The 27,649-nt window shown below is 40.3% G+C and overlaps 1 protein-coding gene across 20 annotated transcripts in view; it reads right to left on the minus strand.

Moving 5' to 3' along the window:
* RBFOX2 (RNA binding fox-1 homolog 2) overlaps window positions 1-27,649 on the minus strand; it is a 273,237-nt gene that overhangs the window by 179,227 nt on the left and 66,361 nt on the right. For 19 of the 20 annotated variants that reach the window (XM_059186840.1, XM_059186841.1, XM_059186828.1 and 16 more), the window contains exon 2: window positions 4,500-4,550. In XM_059186840.1, the coding sequence (XP_059042823.1) occupies window positions 4,500-4,550 (51 nt within the window). Of the gene's footprint in view, window positions 1-2,226; window positions 2,366-4,499; window positions 4,551-27,649 lie in introns of those variants that run through there. The other variant, XM_059186849.1, reaches the window with a different exon arrangement.

A 27,649-nucleotide genomic window follows, 5' to 3' on the forward strand; every position in this document is an offset into this window, starting at 1 on the left:
GTTGTTAAGCATCTGCCTTCAGCACAGGTCATGATCCTGGGATCAAGCCTCATATCAGGCTTCCTCTCCAGCGCCTCCTGCTTGTGTTCCCTGTCTTGCTAGCTCTCTGTCATAAATAAATAAAATCTTTAAAAAATAATAATAAAATATAAATAAATAAAAATAAAAATCTCTGTGTTGGTTCTAATTTTTTTTAAGATTTATTTATTTATTTGAGAGTGTGTGTACAAGTAGGGGGAGGGGCAGAGGAAAAGGGAGAGAATTTCCAAGCAGACTCCCTGCTGAGTGGGAAGCCCAATGTGGGGCTTGATCCGAGGACTCTGAGATCATGACATGAACTGAAATCAAAAGTCAACTGCTTAACTGACTGAGTCACCCAAGCGCCCTTCTGTGTCTGTTTTCTTATTGATAGAGATAATAAAGCCCCACCTACCTAGCACAGCTATTGTGAAGGTCAAAACTCAATAACCATGGAAGCACACTGTAAAGTAGTTTATAAACATTAGTCGTTTTGGTTTTTTTTTAAGATTTTATTTATTTATTTATTTGACAGACAGAGATCGCAAGCAGGTGGAGAGGCAGGCAGAGAGAGAGGAGGAAGCAGGCTCCCTGCTGAGCAGAGAGCCTGATGTGGGGCTCGATCCCAGGACCTGGGATCATGACCCGAGCTGAAGGCAGAGGCTTTAACCCAGTGAGCCACCCAGACGCCCCTAGTCGTTTTTTGTTTTTTTTTTTTAAACATACTATTACTCTCAGCTCTACACCTGACTCAACACCTGAACCAAACCAAGAGTCTGTACTCTCTCATCTTAAACATGAATGGGAATGTTTCATTCCCGCACAGGTTAAATGTTACGTAATGCACTGTGCCACAATCCCAATTCCTGATCACAACAGTCAAGGGGACATGTGCTAGAGTTCTGGCCTTACGGCTAAGATGACCACACACCCCACCCATCTCGGTTTGCCTGGACTGTTTCAACATGAGCATTGCTTTTCACTCTCAAAGGCACCCCAACTAGAATGAGGAACAGTATGGCCACCCTAATGTGGTAAACATAAAGTTACAGCACCAAGAGGTGGCAAGGGGATGGCCTCAGGACTCCCACTGTACTCTCTAAAAGTCCCTGAAAGCCATCCTAAATAAACAAACAATGTTAGCAAAAACAGTAAGCCTGCTCTGCAGAACTAAGTCCCCTTCTCACCAGATTGCTACGCCTAAGTCCCTCCTATCTAAAAACTCTGGAGCTAATACTCAGACGTTCTCTCATTTAAAAATGTTACAAACCCACAAAATATTCCAGCCTTAACACTAAAATAAGCACCTGCACATATGCATAAACCACAGAGAAACAATCAGCTTGGAATCTAAACCCTATATTGTTATCAACCTGACCCTCAGCCTTCCAGCTGGTTTTCACTTCTGTCATCTGGACGATGTCCGTCTCCTGCACGGCCACAGAGAGAGCCCAAGAGCAAGCACCGTGAAGCGCTTGGAGTGCCTTACGAATGCAATGGCCTGTCATCTCAGAAAGCTGGCTAACTGACTGGCAAGAAGGCTGGGGCAACCGCACATTAAAAAAACAAAACCTCCAGAAGGTGGCAGGTGTTTTTTCCCCCTCCTTTGCTCCGAAAGTTTCTGATTCAAATGTGCCAGCGGGAGCTTACATAACAGCAGGAAAAAGGTCAATGAACAGTGAGATGTCGGTCTACTTGGTCCTCAGCAACTCAGGGGCAACAACCCTTAACCAGGGGCTATGGCTTCCGAGATCTGTGGTTGAGCTTCCCGAGGCCTATGAAGCCGCCAAACGATAAATGAAGTATGGGGGCAAGCTGGCACACGCACAGGACCACATTTTCCTTGTGCGAGGGAACAATCCCCAGGACAGGGGAAAGGGCTCTTAACAAAACCGAAGACAAACTTCAGTCCTTACACAGCTACGATCAGGTAGGCTGCCTTGCATAAGCCACTTGTATCTCTGTGTGCCTCAGTTCCCTGCTCTCTCCAAAGGAAGTGTTTGCTTTATCTACCTTCAGAGGTGACTGTGTGGATGAGTTGGGAAAGCACGGATGACGGTGCTCTAGGAGGACCAGGATTTTAACTCCGCCTCTTTTAAAATCACAAGAAGATGCTGATAAAAATCATGTCTCGGGATGGTTCCCATCTGTTTAGAAAGGAATGGCAAAAGAATGAGGAGGGCAAATAAAGACACAATTAAAATTCACCTTCACCTCACCCCTCCCCCGGCTCCTGGATTTGCTGAGCCAAACCACTCTGGGGAGATGTAAAGATCTCAAGTTCAGTTTCTGCCCAGTTCAGGCTGCTCGGTGACCAGTGTTGCCCACTGATAAATGCCTCCCAAACCTGCGTGCACAAAGTGAGAGTTCACAAGGTTAGAGGCATTAATTAGCAGTGCTCATTTGGATTCCGTATTCATCAAATACAACAAGCAGCTATTCAATATTTGCCTGTTTGCACTGCTCTAAGATCTCTAGATTCAGAGATCTAGCCAGAGAACAAAATAAAGCCCAAGAAAATAAACTAATATAAACCTGTCACCAGCAGAATGTGCCTCAAAGTAAATGAACAGCTTTAAACTGTGGCAAAAGGGTCTGCCTAGACTTATAGCAGACAGAGTCTGAGTAACGAGGGTGCAGGTGACAGAAGTGGGTCCCTACCACAAGAGAAAGGAAAAATAAAGCAGTTCCAAGCAACTGGGCTTTAACAAATTCCTCTTAACTCTTTTTGCTTAGTTTCTCATTGATCTGCAATCCCCACAGGAAGAAGAGAGCATTACACAGTACGTTTCGGATCCTTTAAACTCAGCACATCTATCCCCATGCTTTGTCAATTACTTTTACCTTCCCATATCTAAAATAAACCTACATCCAACATAAGTAACATTTTATAAGGAAGTAAACATACGCACTGGTATGCAAGACGGGAGACTGATCATGATCCTTTCTAATTTAAGGGTCCTAGGTGAAAAGTACAGGATGAAACAGAAAATGCCACTCCTTTTAACATGGCCCATAGCACTACTTTTTGACTCCAGCTGCAAAACAGAATCAGCTGTAGAGGGTTCTAAATATGTGAATGACTAAACCCGATTTTAGACCTACTGAATCAGAACGTGTGCGGGCTGAGCTCTAGGCCGTAGTACTTTTCGTGATATACAGCCATGGTACAGAACTACTATCAAAGGGCATAAATTCCACAGTTTACAAAAGCTCTAGAGCAGACCCAAACCAGGAAGGAAGGAAGGAAGGAAGGAAGGAAGGAAGGAAGGAAGGATGGATCATCTATATTTTGTTTAGATCTGTAGTAAATGACTATTATCTTTCAACAAAACTTCCATAGGGACAAACTTCAGTTGCTATGGTGATGATCCCACTGGGAGATGAGCATGGGGACCAACACCACTCTCCTTCCCCCTTTTTCTCCATACCCTACCTGGGGCCAGTCTGATACCAACCCAGCACCAAAAGTGCAAGAACTGGGCAAGTACTCAGAGGACTGCGATGATGGGTCGTCCTAGTTGTTAAGATCAGCATCAGGGGCTCTGATGAGATCCATCCATGTCACAACACTTTGGTTTAGTGCTCTGATGACACATGTCCTTTGGACAAGCCTAACAGTGAGGGGTTTTTTGGACAACCCTATAGGGAAGTTGGACGGGCATTCAAAGATAGTGCTAGGAGCTATCCTTTCAAATCTCCCGAAAAATATCTATATGCCCAGACATCAAGGAGGCAAATTTCAGAGGGTAGGTATCTTAAACCGCATCATTCTTCTGAAGCAGCTTTACCTGTTCTTCTAGCCTAATGCGGCTTCAGCCTCATCTGCTCAAGGTTTCAGACAGTGGAAGGCTAGGGGAGGCATTTTATACACTCACCTAAAGCATCCAGAGGATGTCTCACAGGAAGCATTACTGCTCTACCCACAGTAGGGCCTGGGCTTTTTTCCAATCATCCTCCCTAACTAAGAAAGAAATACAGCAGAAACTTCCCTCTCTCAAGCAAGTCTTCCCTGATTAAAACCATAAGGCTGAATTCCCCCAGGAAGGAGAATGGAATTTTCTTGCTGCAGATTATTGCAAGGACTCAAAAAAATCTGTGCAGGCAGGGGCTAAGTGGCAGAGAATTAAGAGACAAGCCCAGCACTTAGAATTATGAGACATCAAGAAAACCAGGTTAAAAAATTATCAGAGCCTGGAGAAGAAAAAACAAAAGCAATTATGGCTGTGCCTCAGTGATTTTTTTTCCCCTGTAGTATCCACAGTTTCAGTAACATAATTATAACTCTTTTAGGATTAAAAAAATATATTTATTAGTATCTCTAAATGTAAATTCATTGCTGAAACTAACCGTGTCACTCTCCAAAATTATTTCAGGAAATGCTCTCTACCACATCATCCTTAGTATGAAAACACACACACACACACACACACACACACACACACACACATCTCATCTGAGTTGTAACAGCAGATACCAACCTGGCTGTCCCGTGCTGGGAATCCATGATAACCTGGGGTCAGAGGCTCGTTCTAAGAAAAAGAAAAGAAAATCAAACTATAAGACAAAAGAAAATGTTAAGAATCACCAAAATCATCCAAATTGATCAAATATAAACCCCTGCAACAGTTCCTAAGATGTTCCATTGCTATACTCCACTCCAACTACACACCTCTCTCAGTTCAGCCTCTATAATGGCAAAAACCAAACCAAACAAATAGTATTTGCTTCAAAACACAACTCATAAACACTATTTTCCTCCTTATACAGCTAAATCTGTTTCCTTTAAGAATATTGCAAATAGGAAGTCACTGTGATTTGGAGCAAATCAACTCCCAACTCCACACTATGGGACGTTAGCCTCCCTGGCCTTTAACCACTAAAAGCCAATAGCAATCCTGAATACTAGGACAACCAAAAATATCCATATTTTCCCAGAAGTCTCCTGGCTGAACAGTGCCACCCATTCTGAGAACTACCTCTTGGCCTGGAAGTTTTTGCCACTCCCCTCTCTCAATATGTGTTCCTTCACTTCTTTGAGCCCTACGTGAAATCCCATCTCCGCTCAGGACTTACTCTACCATCCTGTATCACCTTGTAGATCCAAGGGACTCCTAACATGTATATATTAAAATGTATTTAGGCTATCTGTACAATTTCCTTTTCATATTATTTATGACGCAATAAATCTTATTTTTGTAAAGCTGTATCATATTGAGCGTCTCATCTTCACATTTACCCCTAAATCAAGAGCCTTGAGGGCAAGAATGATAGCCAATAAAAGCTATGCAAACCCTAATTTAGTATAAGGTCATAAGATAGGAGCACTCATTCATGGCTTGACCCATGCAATTATTCAGTCAACAAATAGTGAGCACCTAAATTTTTTTTTAGAAAGAAAGGGGGTAAGAGGGGCAAAAGGACAGAGAGAACCGTAAGCAGGCTCCATGCCCAACGTGGAGCCCGATGCAAGGCTTGACCTCCCAACCCTGAGATCATGACCTGAGCCAAAATCAAGAGTTGGACCCAGGCTCCCTGAACAGCTAATATTTTTAAAGTACTGTTAGATGTCAGTCATCAGTAAGAAAGATAAATATCACAAGGCCCTTGCCTTCAAGTGAACTTTTAAATGGGAGATTTATGTGCACACCCAAGTGTAAATGAGAACATACGGTGCCTTTGTAATTTTTTCAACGTGCGCAACACAGCTACCTGGAAAATACTCATTCTCTTCTGCCATCCATTTATACTTTCATTCCGACTAGTAGAATTACAAGGTAAGAATTTGCACTGATAGGACTTTCAATTATGGCAAGAGCTGCAACCAATGATAGATCTGCTTTGATTATATCCTTTGATCTATCAAGCGTCCACACTGCATTCAAAAATACGAAACCAGGAGCCAACATAAGCTTGCTACAGAGACGCCGTGTGTATTCATCCCAGTTTCCCTGCAAAATAGCACAGTGTCTAACACACGGTGGGCACCCAAAACGATGGATAAAGAAGTAACTGGAGGTCAATAAGCTGAAGTTATTTTGGCATTTATCACTGATTCAATCACACAAAATCCAACTTCTTCTTTTTGATTCCTAAGTCGCTATTTTGGACATTTATAAATTAAGTCTCCCAAGAGAGAACACACCAAAGATAACAGCCTTAAAAAATCACAGGTGCCAAACAATCCCGAGAAAGAAGAGTAAAGCTGAACTCATGCTTCCTGATTTCAAAGTTTCCTACAAAGCTAAAGTAATCAAGATAGTGTAATACTGGCTTATGGCTAGCCATAGAGACCAATGGGCTACAACTGAGAGTCCAGAAATAAACCCCTAAAATTATGATAAAATTATGAGTTTGGAAAGGGTGCCAAGTAAATCAATGGGGAAAAGAACAATCTTTTTCAACAAATGTTGTTGGGACAAATGGATATCAACAGACTAAAAAATGAAGTTGGAATGCTATCTTACACCATATAGAAAATTAACTCAAAACGGATCACAGATCTAAAACCACAAAACTCTTAGAAGAAAACAGAGAAGCAAATCTTCATGACTTTTGGTTAGGCAATAGCTTCTTCAGTATGAGACCAAAAATCCAAGTGACAAAGTAAACAACAGATAAATCAGACTTTAATAAAATTAAAAACTTCTGACCTTTTTGAGTTAGTGGGGGGGGGGGAGAGTGGGGTGGGGAGGAGGGACAGGGTGGCTATATTATGGACGCTGGGGAGGGTATGTGCTATGGTGAGTGCTGTGAAATGTGTAAGCCTGAGGATTCACAGACCTGTACCCCTGGGGCAAATAATACATTATATGTTAATTTAAAAAAATTTAAAACTTCTGGAACTTGAAGGATACTATCAATTCTGGGTATCTAATGTCTGGCATAGTGATTATAGTTAATAATACTGTTTTATATACCTGAAAGGTCCTAAGAATGTAGGTCTTAAACGTTCTCTCCATAACAAATATATGGTAATAATGTGACATGAGGCAGGTGTTAACTAACCCTGTGTTGGTAATCACTTCCCAATATATAAAGGCACCAAATCAAAACTTTATACACTTTGAACTTATACAATGTTACAGGTCAAATATATTTCAGTAGAGTGAGGGGGGACTCCATCAATAAATGAAAAGACAACTCCCAGAATGGGAGAAAATACTGCGAGTCATCTGTATTCAAAATAGATATAAAGAACTCTTTTTTCGGGGCGCCTGGGTGGCTCAGTGGTTTAAGCCTCTGCCTTCAGCTCAGGTCATGATCTCAGGGTCCTGGGATCGAGCCCCACATCGGGCTCTCTGCTCAGCAGGGAACCTGCTTCCCCCTCTCTCTCTGCCTGCCTCTCTGCTTACTTGTGATCTCTCTCTATCAAATAAATAAATAAAAATCTTTTAAAAAAAAAAAACTCTTTTTTCTTTTTTAAGATTTTATTTATTTATTTGACAGAGAGATCACAAGTAGGCAGAGAAGTGGGCAGAGTAAAGGGGGAAAGTAGGCTCGATCCCAGGACCCTGAAATCACAACCTGAGCCGAAGGCAAAAGCTTAACCCACTGAGCCACCCAGGCACCCTAGACATAGAGAACTCTTTAAAACAACCACCTAATTTTGAAATGAGGAAAGGATTAGCGCAGGAAGTTCTCCAAAGAAGACATACAAGTGGCCAGTAAGTACATGAAAAGATGCTCGACCTCATTAGTCATTAGGAAAATGCAAATTGAAATTGCAGGAAGAAAATACTTCACGCCTGTTAGAAAAAAGAGACACACTTTAGGGAAGATGTGGAGAAACTGGAATTTCATACACTGCTGGTAGGAATATAAAGGCACTCCAGAAACAGTGTGGAAACCTAGCAGCCGCCCCTCAAAATGTTACAACAGAGTAACCATCTGATGTAGCAATTCCACACTTGCTATGAGGAAGAAAACTAAAAACACAGATCCACACAAAACCTTGTACTGGAATGTGCATAGCAGCTTTATTTCAACATCACCAAAAAGTAGAAACAATCCAAATGCTCACCAGTTGATCAATGGATAAATAAAGTATGATATAACTACAACTGAATGTTACTGGGTAACACAAAGGAACAAAGTACTGATACAACATAATACTGAAAACACCATGCTAAGTTAAAAAAAAAAAAAAAACAGCAAATATTCAGAATGGAAAAATCCACAGAGAAAGAAGAGATTAGCAGCTTTAGGGAATTAATGGGCAAAATGGGGAATAAGTGATAACAGGTACTGGGTTTGGTTTTGGTGATGACAATGCTCCGGAATTAGTGATGACAGATGTGCAGCTTTATGATTATACTAAAAACTACTAATATCACTTTAAAAACATGAGATTTGTGCCACACAGGGGGCTCAGTCAGTTAAACATCTGCCTTCGGCTCAGGTCATAATCCCAGGGTCCTGGGATTGAGCCCTGTGTTGGACTCCCAATTTAGTGGGCAGACTGCTTCTCCCTCTGTCCCTCCCCCTGCTTGTGTTCTCTCTCAAATAAATAAATAAAATCTTTAAAAATTAAAAAAAAAGGGGGGGTGAGATTTATGGTCTGTGAATTCTATGTCAATCAACCTGTTATTTATTAACAGTGATAATCATCATGGGCCATGATCAGCTGCTTTCACACTAATTTTTACAGGGGAGACATATACAGCTTAGACCACAAAAAAAGAACAGAGTTCCTTCTGAAAACTATGAGTGCCTTGTCTGTTCTGGATTCCGTGATTTACTCTGACACCATTCCTTACAGATTTTAACAACAATGATGATGATAAGAATGGTGATAACTACTAGATACTAAGCAACTAAATCAGGTCTAGTTTCAGGATGGAGGGGAGGAGGAGCAGAAAGCAGCAAAGAGAAGATAATAAAGCATAGGTATTGAGTGGAGAAAAACATTTCAACCCAGGTCTGTTGGACTCCAAGCTCCTACTTCTTCCATTTTATCAAGTTTTCTACTACAGTAACTGTTCCACATTAATTTTTTACAGTAACTATTTCAAAATCGTCTGAGAAAGAAATTATATGATTAAGAAAGTAATGGAAAACACCCAAGAACAAAATTAACATTCATCACTCCCAGAGAATACCCCACATATAAACTATATTCTTGAGTTCAACAACACAAAGAACTTCTTATAAGGAAAAAAAATATATATCAAACCTACAAGCCGGTATTCTCAGAAACATTAACAGCAAAGACAAATGTAGCAGGAAGCACAGATAGATATCAGAGGAAATGGACTCCTTCCTTCATGGGCCTTGGCAAAGTCAAGGCCACCCCCCAACCTCAGGTAAGGTTATCTGGAACTCACCGGCCCTCAGAAACTCCCCGCCTCTGAAAGTAGCCTACCCTTAATGACAAAGGGGCATCACCTGCTTTCCTTTTTATCATGTATAAATATGTCCTTTCAAAATGCATTAACTTTGCATTTTTTTCAATTTATAGAAATGGGTCTTATCGTCCATATTCTTTAGCAATTTCCTTTTCTTGCTCCAGACTGAGATTCAGCCCCCCTTATGCATGTCACTAGCTCGGACCTCTGTTTAGTAATCTATTTTACGGCCACGTCACAATTTATTCACCTCTTATTTTTCTCTTAATGGATTTTTAAATTGTTTCCGGTTATGCTTTTTCTTTGCACTCACAAACCACACTGTCTATGAACATTCTTTTGGATTTGAGAGATCATTTTTCACTCTTAAGACTGGCAAAAATGAAAAGGAAAATGTCACAATTTAGCAAGAAGAGTAAATAGGCACCTTCCCATCTAATAGTCCGAATATAAGTATATTGCGACCATTGCTTTGGAAAGCAATTTGACAGTAATCATTAAGATGCTAAGTGCACACATCTTGTAATTTCATGTCTTCGCTCTCTGTAGCCACTCTAGATAACCATTTTGCACATGTGCTCCAAGAAGCATGTGCAAAGACTTTCAATGCAGTGCTGTTTGCAATAGTGAAAAACTGGAAAAGAACCTTAGTCCCCCTTAATAATGAGAAACCGTGCTACTATTTCATCTCAACAAGTTTTTATTTTTTTTTAAAGATTTTATTTATTTATTTGACAGACAGAGATCACAAGTAGGCAGAGAGGCAGGCAGAGAGAGACTGAGAAGCAGGCTCCCCGCTGAGCAGAGAGCCCCATGCCCGACTCCATCCGAGGACCCCGGGATCATGACCTGAGCTGAAGGCAGAGGCTTTAACCCACTGAGCCACCCAGGTGCCCTCAACAAGTTTTTAAAAAGGTAAAATCTCTACAATCTCATGTCATATTAAATGATAGCAGAACAGCATATTTCTTTAAATCATAACACAAAAAGAGATTTCTATATGCATATTTAAAAAAGTAAATAAATGCACAGAGTAACAAATACATAGGGGTTACCTCTAGGAAGAAGATCTGTGGAAGGCCAAGAGGTCAGGCTTTATCTGAATTGTTTCAGTTTTACAAAATGTAAAATTCACATATTATTTGGCATATTAATAAAGAACCCAAAAAGTCACTATTACCAGTATTCTGTAACGTTTTTTAACTTACAAAAATACCTTCATTTAATCTTACTTAGGCCTCACAATGCAGAAAATAGGTTTTTATAACCCTCATTTTACAGATAACAAAATGGAATCTCAGAAAGATTAAGTGATTTACTCAAAGCCAAAGAGCTAAGGACAGTGGCTGCGCGGCCCTCCACACTCCGCTCTCAACTCTGCACCCAGGACTTCTGCTGCTATGTGACAACACCTAGAGAACTCTCCTCTGGTCCCAAGACGGGGCTGACCATCTAAGATGTGCAGATCTGAGTTTTCGATCAGTACAGAAGTTATAACTGATATTTAAAGCAGAGATGGAATTACAAGGCGAGCTAATGGAACAGATGGGATGGAAAACAGACATGTTAAACTCCAAGAGAAAAGGCCTGCGCAGCTCTGCCTACACCTCCAATAAGCAAAATTCTGGGCCTAGCAAGACTGAATGAGTTCAAAACTGACTCTGCCTAGGCACAGAGGCTGCTCAGGAATAAAAAGAACATATAAGAAATAAAACGCCAATCCCAAGAATTCTTAGTGACTACAGAGGTCAGCAGTTAAAACTGTTGAGAAGCTTCTGGTTAGTGGACCTGTGAAAGAGTAACAGAAGGTTCCCGACATCATGGTCAAACAGCAGAAGCAGAGGGAAGAAAATGAGCACCTGACTCGGATTCTTCCACGGGCAGCTGAGAGGCCCCCACGTGCACCTATGTTTGAAAAATCCATTTAAGCAAAAGAATTCTTCCCCTAACAATAAAAATGACTGAACAATCGCCTATGACAAACACAGCGCTGGTATACTCGCCCTTGAGGAGCTCAAACTTACAGTCAGTACAAGATAATGTAACCAGTACCGAAACTAACATCTAGTTAAAACAATGGCAACAACAAAGCTCCGGAGGCCTCCAGGAGCTCTGTGCAACAAACAGTATGTGTGCGAACGGGGTTGGGCACTCACTGGAGGACCACAGCTCAGCGCAGTGACTGATGAATGCTTACAAGACAGCAGGGTTTCTAAAACCGTTTTCCTAAATGATTCTGAAAGTCAATACCATTTCTGAATGATTAGCCAAATATCTGCCCATTGCAAAAAGTACCCAATACTGCACCTGAGAGGTAACGCAAAAGGCACTGACTGCTTCCTTGAGCATTTTTAAAATGCGGCTAAAGGAGGAGTGTCAGGAGAAATTACCAATGCGGAAAATCAAGAACACCCTACATTCATTCCCATGGAAATACAGTCGTGATAAAATGCTCTAGCCAGGACTCCTGAGCAATGGGATGACCCATAAAAAACATTAACAGGAGCCTAAGGAAGATACCCTCTGCCAATCTCCCCTGGTTTCACCTGCTGAACAGATGGGGAGTCCACTGTCCAGAGCTTTGTTACCAGAATGTTTCTTATTGGCTTCTATCACTGACAGAGCTGTCTAGGAGCAGATGGAGAACACCAGGAATGTACAATGAAGTTACACTAAGCCATAAAAAAATTAAAATAAAAACCCACCCCCATTGTCTTCTTTTTGTGTCTAACAAAATCAAACCCATTTCACAAAATCAAAGGGAAAGGAAAATACTGAGAATGGAACAAAATAAATTCTTGCCACCAGGCAATTTGGAGAGAGGTGAGTAAGAAAGAAGCAAAGGAAAGAAACAGAAATGAAGCTGTCTGCTACAAACAAAACTTGGGCAAGGGTAACAAGCCCCGATTTTTCACCAACTTACTCCCAGTTGAAAATGAACTTCACATTACCCTAAACACATTTAATGATGGAAGGAAAGACTGATTTAAGCCACACTGGCTGGAAAAAGAAGTGAATCAAGTTTCCCAAGATATTTCACTACCTTGTTCTGCAGCCAAAGTTACTGTTTTTCAAGCATGGACATGGAACGGAACACCACAGGAACTAAAGATGGACCGAAATTCCATATGCTACTGCCTGCAAAACCCAATCCCAACAACAGGAACCTTTGGCTCCGGAAGAGAGATTGCTAAGCAACCAGAGGGTATCATTCTGCTTCCAAGCCATACAGAGTTCAAGGTACCCAGAGACAAGATGAAGACTTCTAAGGGATATGAATCTGGTAGCATCTAACAACATAATCTCAACAGAAGTCCTACTGGTAACTGGTAAACTAAGCCTTCATGCACCAATAAAATAAAACATAATTTATTCTACATCCTGATCAATACAACTAATGAAAGTACTTTGCAACACTCACCACCTCCCACCCCAAACACCCTTTATTTAAAAATTAAAAAAAAAAAAAAAAAGTCCCAGTATAAGTAATAGCTTTCATGTCAAAATCTGACAGTGATTGACTGGGTCCTCAAAGCCCACCTTTGGAATACACTAAAATTTCTTCTTTAAAATTAACAGTGACAGATTTCAAAAAGATAACCAATCAAATCCCTTTTCTTTATAGGTGAGGAAACTGAGGCTCAAAGAGAAGTGCTCTGTCCTAAGTACTTCGATTAAACAGACAGAAAAGAGAACCTAGAGCTGAGAACTCTTGTCTCCCACATCACGGAAGCAATTCATGCCTCCAACTCTGCTACCTGCAGATACAAATAGCTCCTTTCATGATACGATACAGAAAGCAGGGGCTTTGCAAGTGAGAGAGATGAAGATTCAAACACTGGCTATATCACTTTCTAACTCTGTGACTCTGGGCAAATCATGTAATCTCTCTGAGCCTCAATTTTCTCAAATGTGTAATAGACAAACTCTACCTCGGAAAGTTGCGGTGATTAAAGGCGATAACTCTGGTACAGCTCATCTGGCACAGTATTTAACATGCTGTGAAGTTGTAGGGAACTCCCCCATGCCTATCAGTTGCAAATGACTTGAGAGAGAAATCTGGTCAATCTGCAGGACTCACTCCTACAAAGTCACACATTTCCAAATAACTAACCTTCAATTTTTCTTAGCTTAAAGTCAGTTCTTTAGAAATATGTGTGAAATGGCCATCCATCATCACTGAAGGTGTTCGAAAACTAGAGTAAACATTAGCCATGTTGGGAATCCATTCCAACAGTTGATGAGAGAAACTAGCGAGATCAACGCTAAGGAAACCAAAATGACTTGGCCTTTCTCGACATATATTTGCTTCACACAGCTAAGCAGGCCACTCTGCTAGATCAAGTTCCTGATCTGCTAACACTCCCAGTTTTTAAATTTCCTTTAAAAATCCATTCTGTTCGGGGCGCCTGGGTGGCTCAGTGGGTTGAGCCGCTGCCTTCGGCTCAGGTCATGATCTCAGGGTCCTGGGATCGAGTCCCGCATCGGGCTCTCTGCTCGGCAGGGAGCCTGCTTCCTCCTCTCTCTGCCTGCCTCTCTGCCTACTTGTGATCTCTCTCTGTCAAATAAATAAATAAAATCTTTAAAAAAAAAAAAAAAAAATCCATTCTGTTCTTGGGGCACCTGGGTGGCTCTGTGGGTTAAGCCTCTGCCTTCAGCTCAGGTCATGATCTCAGGTTCCTGGGATCGAGTCCCACATCGGGCTCTCTGCTCCGCAGGCAGCCTACTTCCTCCTCTCTCTCTCTCTGCTTGCCTCTCTGACCACTTGTGATCTCTGTCAAATAAATAAAATCTTTAAAAAAAAAAAATCCATTCTGTTCTTACTTATTTTTTTAATTAAAATCCAATCATGAAAACCAAATTATATTTTGAAGTACATTAATAATAAATAAAATTCTACTTCAATCTACCCCTCCTGGTACTAAGGTTTGAGATCATCCTCTAAATATTCTCCAGCAGTTTCTACTTTTTCCTTTTTTAAAAAACTGTGGTTATATACAAATAATACAAAATTTACCATTTCAACCATTTTTAGTGTACAGTTCTTCAGCATTTAGTACATTCACACTGTTGTGACCATCACGACATCTATCTCCAACAACCCTCTCCAACTGAAATTCCATAGTCACTATCTCCCCATTCTCTCCTTCCTCTGTCCCTTGGCAATCACCATTCCACTTTGTCTCTATAAATCTGACTACTTCAGATACCTCACCTAAGTGGAATCATAGCCTTTCGTCACTGGCTTATTTTATTTACCATAATGTCTTCAAAGTTCATCCACACTGTAGTCTAAGTCAGAATTTCCTTCTTTTTAAGGCTGAATAATATTCCACTGTATGGACAGACCTCGTTTTGTTCATGTACATTGGTCTCCTTCCACCTTTTGGCTACTGTGAATAATGCAACTGGGAACATGGTGTGCAAATATCTACTGGAGTCCCTGCCTTCAGTTCTGCGGGTATACATCTAGAAGTAGAACAGCTGGATTACTGGTAATTCCATGTTTAACATTTTGAGGAATCGCATACCCCTTTCCTCCACAGCTGCACCATTTTACATTCCCTCCAGCAATACACAAGGATTCTGATTTCTCCACATCCTCGCCAACATTTCTTTTCTTGTTTTTATTTGTTTTTTTACAATAGCCATTATAATGAGTGTGAACTATTATTTCATTGTCGTCTTGATTAGCACTGCCCCTATGATTAGTGATGCTGAGCATCATTCCAAGTGCTTACTAGGCATTTGTGTATCCTCTTTGGAGAAATGTCTATTCAAGTCCTTTGCCAATTTTTTAATCAGGGTGTTTCTTTCACATCTGGTATTTTCACCATAAGCAACTCTGCCACAAGCATTTTTTTTTTCTGCGAACATTTTCACTACATAGCTAAGTGGCCATGAAGCAATCTTGCCATAAAAGAGAAATCCACAAAAGAGGGACATTCAACAAAAAGAACATAATGAAACACGAAAAATGAATAATAAAATGAGAAAGACTATTGGAAAATACAAAATACTTGAATACATTTAAAATGTATAGTATAGAATCATAGTAATAGCGTTCAAATAGCTTATTTCATTTTGTGGTTTATACCTAATCATTTGTCTTCATGTCTTTCATGCATAGCATTATACTGGTTTTTTTTCCTCCTGATTGGTCTCCTTGTTTGGCATCTCACTTTTCCTCTTTTTTTTTCACTAAAATTACTTCCTTCATTAAAAGAGGTATCAGTTTCCAAATATGAGGGTGTCTGTTTATAACTAGGCTCTGTATTAGAATATGAAAGCCTTCTACACTGTTGTTCTTTGCATCCTGTCACATGTTTGCTGACAGACATTACAAAGTTCTATGGGAAGTAAGGGGTTCAAAACTCTGCACCACTACATGGACCACAGGAGAGCTAAGATTTATGTAATATACAAATGGGAGTACTGTGTCAATAGAGAAATAAAACCTGTCGGCCACGTGCTGAAAACAACAATTGTCAAAATAGTCAACCGGTTATTTTTGTTTCTTAACCTTTTACCACAAAATTGTCTTACAATCAATTAGTTATGCAGCAGAAATACTTGTGCTAAAACACCTTCCATGAAACAACCTAGAACCTGTTTTTTTGTTGTTGAGTTGTAGGAGTTCTTTAAATATGATAGATATCAATCCCTTACTACATGTAGGATTTATAAATATTTTCTCCCATCTGTGGCTACTTTTCCATTCTGTTGATGGTATGCATCCTTTGATGCGCCAAAGTTTTTCATTTTCATGAAGTTCAATTTATCTGTTTTTTTAAAACAGATACGTACGTTTATACGAAGTCACACCCAAGAGTCTACTGCCAGATCCAAGGTCGTGAAGATTTCGCCGTATGTTTTCTTCTTAGGGTTTTATAGTTTTAGATTTTCTGTTTAGGTCTTAGATCCATTCTGAGTTAACTTTTGTATACGGTATAAGGCAAGGGTCCAAATTCGGGGTGTTCTGCACGTGGCTCACTTTATTTAGGGTCCTTAGATCTCTATTTGCCATCTTCCTGGTTTCCAAGCATCTGGAATGAAACAGGCATTCCACGCACATACTGTTGACCCGTTAGTGGCTGTGCAATTCTACATTCACCCTTTTTGCCTGCTCTGTGAAAATGGATCTGGGCCTTTTAAGTATTCTTCCTTTGACACATGATGTCAAGTTGTGTCCGCAGAGGGCTCAGGAAATACTCTACAGGGAAAGGGTTTTGCTTCCAAGTCCCAATGTGCCCTCTCAGCAGTTTCTTACAAGACGGGGTTTCCCTCCTTGCCGGCTCCTGAAGCACACAACAGCAAGCGGCAGCACCCGGCTGCCGGCGCCGTCCCTGAGCTGCCCCCTCCACTTGGATCGGGCTACAGCAGGGTACGTCTGGTAAGACAACTTCTTGTGAACAGCTTTCCTCGGGACAGGTGTCCCCCACCTTTTCGAAAATTTGTCTTACAGCGCTTTAAAGAAAAACCCACATTCGTACCTGGGATTTTGCTAACAGAAAGAAATCCAAAGATGATTTTCACTTCCACAAAGAAAGGCACAGAGTGCAAAGTGCTCAGTGACCGTTTGTAAGCGAGCTATGACAGGGCAGCACTGAGCGCCAGTAGCCGCTGAGGCGCCACCACGCTCCTTCCCAAGAAACCACGCTCAGCATCACAGCATCGAACCACCCATCTCTGAACTGCATGCAGGAGCAGCCGAGGTTTATCTCTGTTCTGTGCATCAGCTAGCAAGATGTGTCCGAAAGTGTCAAGAACACCAAAGGAAATTATTTTGGGGGTCCACAAATGCTCACGTTTTTTTTCCATCTAGATTAATGGGAATCATTTCTTCACTTTACTCCATGTAGGCTTACAAAGCGTTTCATAGGAATGCTCTACTTTCCGATGGCAGAGAAAACCTGTACCCTTCAAGGTAAATTTCTGGCAATTTTTTAAAAGGCAGATTTCCAACAAGTTCTGCAGGTCTGGCATCACAGGAACTCAGAGACACAGCCATGCCCTCTCCAGCAAAGTCTAGATCTCAGCCCCTGGTGCAGGGAACAGGGGACAGAAGGACAGCTCTGTCTTTGCATGCCTTATCTCAGTCCGGGGGGTAATTGCCATTATATATTAATTCTATTGATGATATTTTATCACATTATTACATTATATTATACCTGCTATTATATTACATCTGCTATTCTTTTGAGCGCTCTTTACTTCTTAATACTCGTGAGCTGAAACAAAATGTCAACAGCCACATGCTATACACAGGACACACATTACGTGTAGTTATAGTGTTTGCTATACATTATCACTTGGTATTCTCATTAAACTCTATGATACATCTTTCTATAGTAAGAAAGTGAGGCTCAGAAAACTATGCAATTTGCCTACAATAACACAAAACCCAGGTCTGGCGGACACTAAAGTCCCTGCTGGTTTTCTACCTTGGCATTTGATTTTCTTTACAGAACGCAGCAACACTTTTTAAGGAGTTAAAACATCTACCCACAGGAAAAGAATATAGAAGCCTTGACTGCCATCCTTAGAAAGGGCAGCTTGCGAGGTTGGCCTTAATTGGTGTCTGAACACTTATATTTCCTTTTGGGAGGGTACCAGCAGAACTGATAAAAAGAGTGGTCCACAGTGCCGAAACTGTGCAAATAATATGGTTTATACTGAACACTGCCTTCCGAGAGTCTGGATTTGGGATGTACAGTAAGTAGAGGTCCCTCTTTGAACAACCGTTCCCACTTACCCTTCCAAAAAGAAAAATCTCAGCACTATGTCTCTAATGAGCTTCCCTGGCAGACAACATTGTCACAATTTGCCGCCGAAGAAAACAAGCACATCTTGTGCAACTCTACTGGGAGAGAACTCTTGGAAGCTTGAGCCTGATTTCTTCTTCACCCCAATGCACTCTTTCCCATTGCTGAATCTGCTTTATAGCCTTTCACTGTTATAATTCACAGCCATGACCATGACTATGAGCCATGTTTATTAACTCTATGTTGAGTTCTGTACATCCTAGTGAATCACTGGACCTAGGACCACCTTGGAGACCCCCTACACCACCTGTGACATGCCAAACATTTTATTAAGTGCAGAGGACACAAAGATGAATAGGTCCTCTGCCTTCAAGGAATTTCAAGTCTATTTAAATTTCCCTTCTCTCACTTCTCTGATCTTCACTTCTTAGTCTGTTACCACTTAAAATAGATTAGATACATTTCCCTAAGCTAAATTTCCTTCTTAGTGCTGAAGTGATGCTAAATATTTAATAAGTCCATCAGGCAAAATCTGAGATACAAAGCTCTAATAAACTCAAAGGCCACACATATTTTCTCTTTCCTTTCCCCATCTTATTGTGTTCCTCATTAAAAATAAATTGACAAACCCTTGTACGCTGCTGGTAGGAATATAAAATGGTGCAGCTGCTGCTGTAGAAAACAGTTTGGTGGTTCCTCAAAATGTTAAATATAGAGCTACCATATGGCCCAGCAATTCCACTCCTAGGTATATTCCCAAAAGAACCAAAAACAGATACTCAAATACTTGTACACACAGGTTCATCACGGCACTATGCACAACAGCTAAAAGATGGAAACAAAAGTTCACCCACTAAGGAACAGATAAATTGTGGTATATTCATACAAAGGAAGAGGATCCAGCTATAAAAAGAAACAAAGTACTGGTACGTGCTACAATACAGATGAACCTTGAAAACATGATGCTAAGTGAAAGGAGCCAGATACAGAAGTCACAGATTGTATGATTCCATTTATATGAAATGTGCAGAACAGGTAAATTCATGGAGGCAGAAAGTAGACTGGGGGCTGTCAGGAGCTGAGAAGAAGGGGAAATGGAAGGTGACTTCTTACTGGGTACAGGGTTCTTCTAGGGGTGATGAAAATGTTTGGAAATCGGGGTGGTTGCTACATGACACTGTGAATATAATCAATACCACCAAACTATTCACTCTAAGAAGGTTAATTTCCAGTGAATTTCCTCTCGATAAAAACAACTTTTTAAGCAATGCAGTATACAATATGGTATAAATAAAGAAAACACACCTTCCTGATGTCATCTGAATGGATACTTACAGCTTGAAATAAAGTCATCTGCCGCTATAATAGATAAGGCAGTGCTGTATCTCAGTATACGACCTAGAAAATTGTCTGAAGACTTCAGATGGTTCTAAGCAACAATACAGATACTGATGCAGCAGACTGTGGTTAGAACCACAGAAGACAAAATGTTTCTACTTATATAGTTTCGTATATTATTTTAGATATGGATGAATAAACAAAATTAACATTTTAGAGACATCTGCCTATTTCATCAACATCCCTAAACATTTACATATTTAGGTCAGCCTATCCTTCGATAAGGAAACAGCACAAAGTCTTTTATCCAGGGTTTCCTTATGTGCAAGCATATATATAGCACATAGACATACCGTTTTTTTTTAAAGTCTGAAAGGATATATCCCAAAATGCTTAGTGGTTATATGTTTTGGTGCTGAGTTCAGATTTATAAGTCATACACATTATTTTTCTTCTGCCTATCTGCATTTTCTAATTTTTCAACAATGAACAAGTATTTTTAACCATCAAAAAATGGAAACAACAACCACCAAAAAAGGAAATAACAGTACCTCTCCAAGATGCTATTAAGATCAAATGAGATAATACACACTGAGCCCTTAATACAGTATTAAGGATATTGTAAGTATGCAATAAATGTTAGGTAGCATGGGTATTGTTGTGTTTATATTTTTGTAAATATTCCTCAGGATATGTGTCTTTCATTAGCTACGACAAAAGCATTCACCTTAATCTAGCCCAGGGTCACCTGACTCAAGTCTAAATTACAGTAATAGTATTTTGGCTGGTCCAACCGCCTCCATCCACCTCTTCTCAACTTTCTCACCAGGGCCAGGCTTAATTTCATAAAACGCCACCCATACCATTCCCATGCTTACATGATCAAGCTCCAAACACCCATGTATCTGGCCTCACCTGGTCATTCCTCACCATTTATTTATTCTTTCAACAAACATTTACTAAATGTCTTTCATGGGTCTGGTATTACAGTAGAAACAGAAAGGTTACTAATTCTTCTCTTTTTTTTTTTTTTTTAAGATTTTATTTATTTATCAGAGAGGGGGGGTGGAGAGAGAGCACAGGCAGACAGAATAACAGGCAGAGGCAGAGGGAGAAGAAGGCTCCCTGCCGAGCAAGGAGCCCGACGTGGGACTCGATCCCAGAACGCTGGGATCATGACCTGAGCCGAAGGCAGCTGCTTAACCAACTGAGCCACCCAGTCATCCCACTAATTCTTCTCTTAAAGAACTCCTAGTCTGGTAAGAAAAAGGGGCATGTAAATAAATACAACATGAATCATACAACAAAATATAAATACGAGGCCCAGAGGGAACAAGTATACGTGGTTGATAATAGAGTGAGAAAGGCATGAAGAAATCACAAGGGGAACTCACAGAAGACAAGATTTGAATGGGGTTTGCAGGATGACGGCAAATAGCTATTTCCAGATAAAAGCTCTACTCAATTTACTTCACATCTTAGGGTGTTCTCCCACATCAATTCAACTTAGGTAAAATCTAGCGAAGTCCTACCTCCCTACACAAAGCAACTGCTGTGATTCTAGCTCAGTACTTTGTCAAGCAATGGATCAAGACCATTCATGATGTACTGAAGACGTCTCGATCGTTATTAAAAAGGGTGGGGGGCAACTCTCAAACTTTTTGGTCTTCGGATCATTTTACTTTCTTAAAAATTGTGAAAGCTTCCAAAGAATTTTTGTTTATGTGGGTTGTAAGTACTGATATTTGCCTATTAAAAACTAAAACTGAGTAATTTTTTAAATATTTGCCAATCCATTTTAAAACAATAGTAAACCATTACACTAAAAATATAACTACATCCAATAAAACAAAAAGAAAATTTTAGTGAAAATGATTTCATGTTTTACATTTTTGCAAACATCTTCCACATCCAACTTAAAAGAAGATGGCTAGAATGTCCTATCTGTTTCTGTACCCAATCTGTGGTATTGTGCTATTTTGGCTGAAGAAAATCTGGCCTTCCATAGATATGTATTTAGAAAAGGTAGAAATACAGAGGTGCAGGTGGCTCGGTCAGTTAGGCATCTGACTCTTGATCTCAGCTCAGGTCTTGATCTCGGTTCAAGGCCTGTGCTGGGCTCCACACTGGGCATGGAGATTACTTTAAAAAAAAAAAAAAAAAGTAGGAGTACTTTAATAGTCTTCTTCATACTCTGTTACATCAAAATCCACTGGTCTTAGATTTTGAATGGATTTTTACTTATTATGATTATTTAACATTATGCATTTTTCATTTATAAAATACTGGTTCACTAAGTTATAAGATCTCCTAAGTGCTGAAACATTCCATTACAAAATGCCAAAAAAAATTCATTCACTAACATCACCATACTATCATGGGCAAAGTCTAAGTATTAGAGCTGGCAAGCCCACTGTCCAGAATAGAAGTTTTCTGAAATCTAATTTCAATCAGAATTTTCCTTGAAGGCTCAAAATTTATTATTGATACCAAATATTGTCATTATTTTCTTCTGAACAGGCTTACTTCATTTTTAATAAAATGTCTGCCAGATACCCAAGTCTAAATAACAATATCCAGTCAATTTGATTTTTAAGCAAGAATGGTATTCCATGAAAACCACAAGTGGCTAGTTTAGCTGGAAACTCAAACAATCACAAAAATGTTTCTCCTTGAGATAACCCTCATACTCGGTATGCAAAAATGCCTTACATGTATTACCCACTTTGTCACATAGAATACTAAAAAGATGCATACTCAAGGTGGAGATTTAAAAACAGTAATAATTTTTACTGCTTCATAGAGAACATTCTTAAGTGAAATTGGCTTTTCCTTCTTTAATTCCAAGTGTGTGGTGGTAAAGAAGACTAGGAGTACAATCTGTTCCACTGCTCTGATTCTTGCTAGGGTGTCAGTAGTTCTAAGCATCACTGCTTATGCAACATCAGGGCAAATATCATCTTAGTGCAATTACAAAAATAGTTCTGACCTTTAAGTCCCTCTTTAAAAAGTGACTTGAGGGCTGGGCGCCTGGGTGGCTCAGTGGGTTAAGCCGCTGCCTTCGGCTCAGGTCATGATCTCAGGGTCCTGGGATCGAGTCCCGCATCGGGCTCTCTGCTCAGCAGGGAGCCTGCTTCCCTTCCTCTCTCTCTACCTGCCTCTCCATCTACTTGTGATTTCTCTCTGTCAAATAAATAAATAAAATCTTTAAAAAAAAAAAAAAAAAAAAAAAAGTGACTTGAGGGGGCATCCAGGTGGCTCAGTTGGTTAAGTGCCTGCCTTCAGCTCAGGTCATGATCCCAAGGTCCTGGGACCGAGCTCTGCATCGGGCTCCCTGCTCATCCAGGAGCCTACTTCTCCCTCTCCCTCTGCCATTCCCCCTGCTTGTGCTCTCTGGTTTTCTCTCTCTCTCTCTCTCTGTCAAATAAACAAATAAAATCTTAAAAAAAAAAAAAAAAAAGGCACCTTGAGGGTTCCACTGGCCATATTTTAAAGAATCACTAGACTAGACTATAATAGAATTTTTAAAAAGGAAGAATCTGGGGCGACTGGGTGGCTCAGTCATTAAGCGTCTACCTTCGGCTCAGGTCATGATCTCAGGGTCCTTGGATGGAGTCCCGCATCAGACTCTCTGCTCAGCAGGGAGTCTGGTTCTACCTCTCACTTTCCCTCTCTGCTCTCTTTCTCTCTCTCAAATAAAATCTTTAAAAACAAAAATCAAGTACATTGAGTAAAGGTAAGAATTATTTCATGAAACTTGTCTTCAATGTATACATACAAATATTTGTATACCAGGTTGTCACATAAAATGAATCTCTTATCATGGTCAAAAAAAAGCTTGCAAAACAACCTCCAGCCCATACTGAATACTCTCTTCTTAAATCAGCATTTTACTGTAGCGTTTTACTGAGAATCACCTGACTTTATTCTGCCACATACTAACTTCTAAATGTATTATGTATATGTCTGTGCCTATTTCCAAACAGATCATATACTCTCCAACTACATCTTACACATCTTTGTATATTCTCCCAATGATACTAGATATATCACAAGATAGCAAAAAAAAAAATTTTGTTGAATTCCTCATTACTATATAATAGGCCTCAGAAGCAATTTTTCTGGCATAATAAGTCCACAAATAATTTCTAGCTTTGACATGTCACAAATAGTTCTATGCATACTAAGGGACATAAAGGAAAGTACAGTTGTTGATATTACACTGACCTATGTCTCTGACACTTAAAAGTCCATGATCAGGAAATGTTAGTTTATCTCTGAGCCTCAAATTCTTTCTCTTCTAAATCATACCAACCACCTCACAGGGTTGTTCCAAAGATTAACTGAGATAATGCACGCAAAGTGATGTGTACAGTACCTAGTCCTTAAGAGGATATCAAGCTAAAGAACAATAATGAGAATGAGAACCAATGCCTTATTGTACATAACACTTCACCACCCTGGAAACACAGGCAGGTGCTGTGGGGCCCAGAGAGACCATCTAATTGTAATCCAGCTCCCTTATCTGCGCTCTCCTCACCTCGCCCCACACTCACACAGACAGACCTTACAGATAAGAAAACCAAAGTAGGAGAAGGTGTTAAATGGCTTTCTCATGGTTATAGTCAGTGACAGGCAGAACTTGTATCAAACACATCCTCTTATTCAAAACAATCCTGCTAAATAGAGACTATTAATTTTGTTTGATTGATAAGGGAAACTCAAGTCAGACTTCTCAAGGTAAAGTGACATGTACAAGGTCTCACAGGTAGTAAACAACAAAAAGGGGCACGGGACCCGATCCTCCAATGCCAAGTTTGGGGTTCTTTCAACTAATTAGAAATCTATCTAAGAATATGAAATTTGCTTTGTGCAATCATTGATAATTATCTGCATTTGGATCAGAATGAAATAATAGATGTGATTATGCAAATACTTATGGTTAAATATGCCAATTGATAACCACTAACAAATTAGTCTGTGTTGTGATATTTAATTCAAACTGGTGTTTCCATGAACTGAAGACTTCACAAGCTTTGGCTTTTAAATAGATGGCTCTTAATTAGCCTCAGAGCATAAAGGAAATATATCCCAAAAGGATAATTCTGCAACATTCAAAAAATCCCTCTAAGACGGGAAACATGTTGAATATCACAATCTTAATTTAAATTAACAGCTTCACCAAAAAGGTCACTATAAACAAAATAAACTTTATTTAACTGGTATGTATTGGCTATTTCAACTTAGCTTTTATAACGGTCTCATCACTCACACTGCTACTCAACATACTGTCAAAGAAGCTCTGTAGCCTGCTTCTTAGCAGTGACTGAGGCAAGTTACCCAACCTTTCTATCCTGTAGAATATAGGGATGGCGCCTATACATTGCAGGGACATTAAGATTAAGGATAACGTATACGAAGCGCCTAGGAGTGTATCTACCTTACAGAGGACAGCTACTATAACAATTTTTATTACCTGCTTTGAGTTCACGATTCTGCCGCATCCCTCAGTCCCCTAACATGTTGATGACTGAGTGAAATGGACCTATCTCCTGCTCCTGCTTCCCAAGCCCTATTGGCCACTACTGCTGATCCTCCGACTTAAGCTCTCTGCCATCTATTTCTGGTGTCTCCAGGGCAAGTCTCTGAACTTCTTCTGACTGTATTAATTCCCTGATCAGAAAAAAATAATGCTCATTACTTGTCAATTCAATGATCATCTGATAATCGCCATGTTAATTCTTGCTTGGAACTGATCTAATAAGACCTCAAATGTAACCACCTGAGTTAAAAGACTTTTATCTATGCTTTTTTTTTTTTTTTTTTTTAAGTACACTCCATGCTGGGTGTGCAGCTTGAACTCACGACCCTGAGATCAAGACTTGAGCGGAGATCAAGACCTGAGCAGAGATCAAGAGTTGGGACGCTTAAACAACTGAGCTACACAGACACCCTCTATAACTTTTTTTTTTTTTAAAAGCACAAACATGATTGTTTTAAACATATGGTCAACTACTAAGAATTCACAAAAAAGCTGCCTCTCTCAGCTCTCTTCACACCTTGACTCCTATGCCAGCTCAACTACTCAATTCCTACAGTTCATCCAGCCCTCGTGGATAGCAGTCTACATTATGTAAAAGGCCCCTCATAGAAAAAAGTAGCAAAGAAAACGATCTGTACAGTTTTCTGCAGTACAATGAGATGCTCGACATGGCTCAGAGATGGGCAAGAGGCACGGAACCTACACAGAGAGGATGGTATTGGGTCATAACTAGTGGCCACTTCTGAGGGGACAGAACTACATCCAGACAGATAATTACTGGAAGGTTGAAGGGGCGGGGGAAGGCACGAACGCATGTAGGCACTGTATTGTGCTAAATACTTTATTACATTATTTCACGGTCTAAGGATTACTTCCATCACCAGGTGAAGAGGCTGAAATGCAGAGGGGTTAAATGACTGGACCAAGGCCAAACAGCTAGTAAATGGTAGAGCTAGAGCCCCAATTATAATCCTGCTCTTCCATTCGGTAACTCAGCCCAGAAAAGCATTCACCCCTGGGCCAAGCAGCAGGGGATGTAAAGTGCATGCTCATCTACACAACAGCTTAGCTGGACTGTTTCTCTTCCACCGATGGGAATAAGTGCAAGATAATTCACCTCTAACATGTAGTTAGCACCCCCTTACTCCCGTTGGTAGAAGAAAAGCAGTGTTTCCTACATTTTAACATGCATACAGGCCACCATAGGGTTATCTTGTTAAAAATGCAGATTCTGATTTGGTGGGTTTGGGTTTGGGGCGGGGGGTGGCACCAGAGATTCTGCATTTCTACCCAGCTGCCAGGAAATGAAGAGGACTCTGGTGCTTGGACCAATCTCAAAACAGATTATGCTCAGTGGTCCCCAAACCAGTTTGACCATCAGAAGACTCATCTGGGAATTATTTAAAAACTATAGATCACTGCCCCCCACCCTCCACCGCTCCTGGACATTCAGGAGTGCATGGGACCGTCTACCTCTAATCCTGTAACTCAAAGAAATGCAGAACTATTAATGACAGGAGCTAAAGTAAGCATCCACTGAGAACACAGCAAACGTCTAAGTGCTTTACACATTAGCTATTTACCCCTAAGCACCATATTATCAGATGGGTAACTTATAACACCATTATTCCTACTTATACATGAGGAAACCCACACAGCCCGGGACTATCACTTGTCACTTGACCAAGGTCAGTCAGGGAGTAGCAGAAGTGGGTTTGTTCAAGACTGAGACGATCTGATTCCAAAGAGTCTGTGCTCTTACACACACTACATCATGCTGTTTCCCATATTACCCAATGGTAATGTCAACAGACACTCTTTGAACAAATAAATCCAAATGGGTCATCTCGGAAGATGTCACCCTCGGAAGGTTTTGCTCTTATTCCTCAGATGCTGCCATCATTCAAAACACTGCCACCGCTGAACGAAACGATCTAAGAGCTCTCTATCTGCAACTGAAAATACCTTCAGAACCTCCACCTAGGACTTGAGACATCTTTAACGGGGATAAAGGCTTGTCTTTTGCGCATCAATTTGATTTTCTGACAACCGAAATCAGGAAAAGCCAATCCAAAGAAACCTAGCCTCAGATCAACTAGGTATTTTTTTAAATTTAAAAAAAAAAATTCAGGGTTAGGTATTGAAAATGTTTTCCTTATCTCTTATCTCTGTAGCTGATTCCAGATGAGAATTCTTTATGTTTTGCGCAATGTCTGTATCACCACAGCCAAAGAGACTATTTTGAAGGGCAGTATTCATTTGGATGCACAGATTCTGTTAGATTTGTTTTAAAAAAAAAAAAAAAAAAAAGCCTCTGTCATTCCAAAAGAAACACATTTGCCCTTCACTAGCAATATGAACGCGCAGCATATGCTCAGAATGACTGTCTTGGAGCAGGCAGTTTTCCTTTCTGCTGCAAAAGCAACTGTTTTGATTCTCTTTCAGATTTTTTTTTTAACGTAAGCAGTGAGTTTTCTGTATACACGCCCAACCCCAGAAAAATAAATACGATCATCAGGCATTAGCGAAGCATTTAGCTGCAGCAGCATCATAAAAGGCTCCTACAAAGGCAACTACATACCCAAACTGTGTGCACAAATATCCTCACATACAAGGAATGAAAGGCGCACACAAATATT

The sequence above is a fragment of the Mustela lutreola genome, chromosome 8 (genome assembly GCF_030435805.1).
Source record: "Mustela lutreola isolate mMusLut2 chromosome 8, mMusLut2.pri, whole genome shotgun sequence".
Lineage (NCBI taxonomy): Eukaryota > Metazoa > Chordata > Mammalia > Carnivora > Mustelidae > Mustela > Mustela lutreola.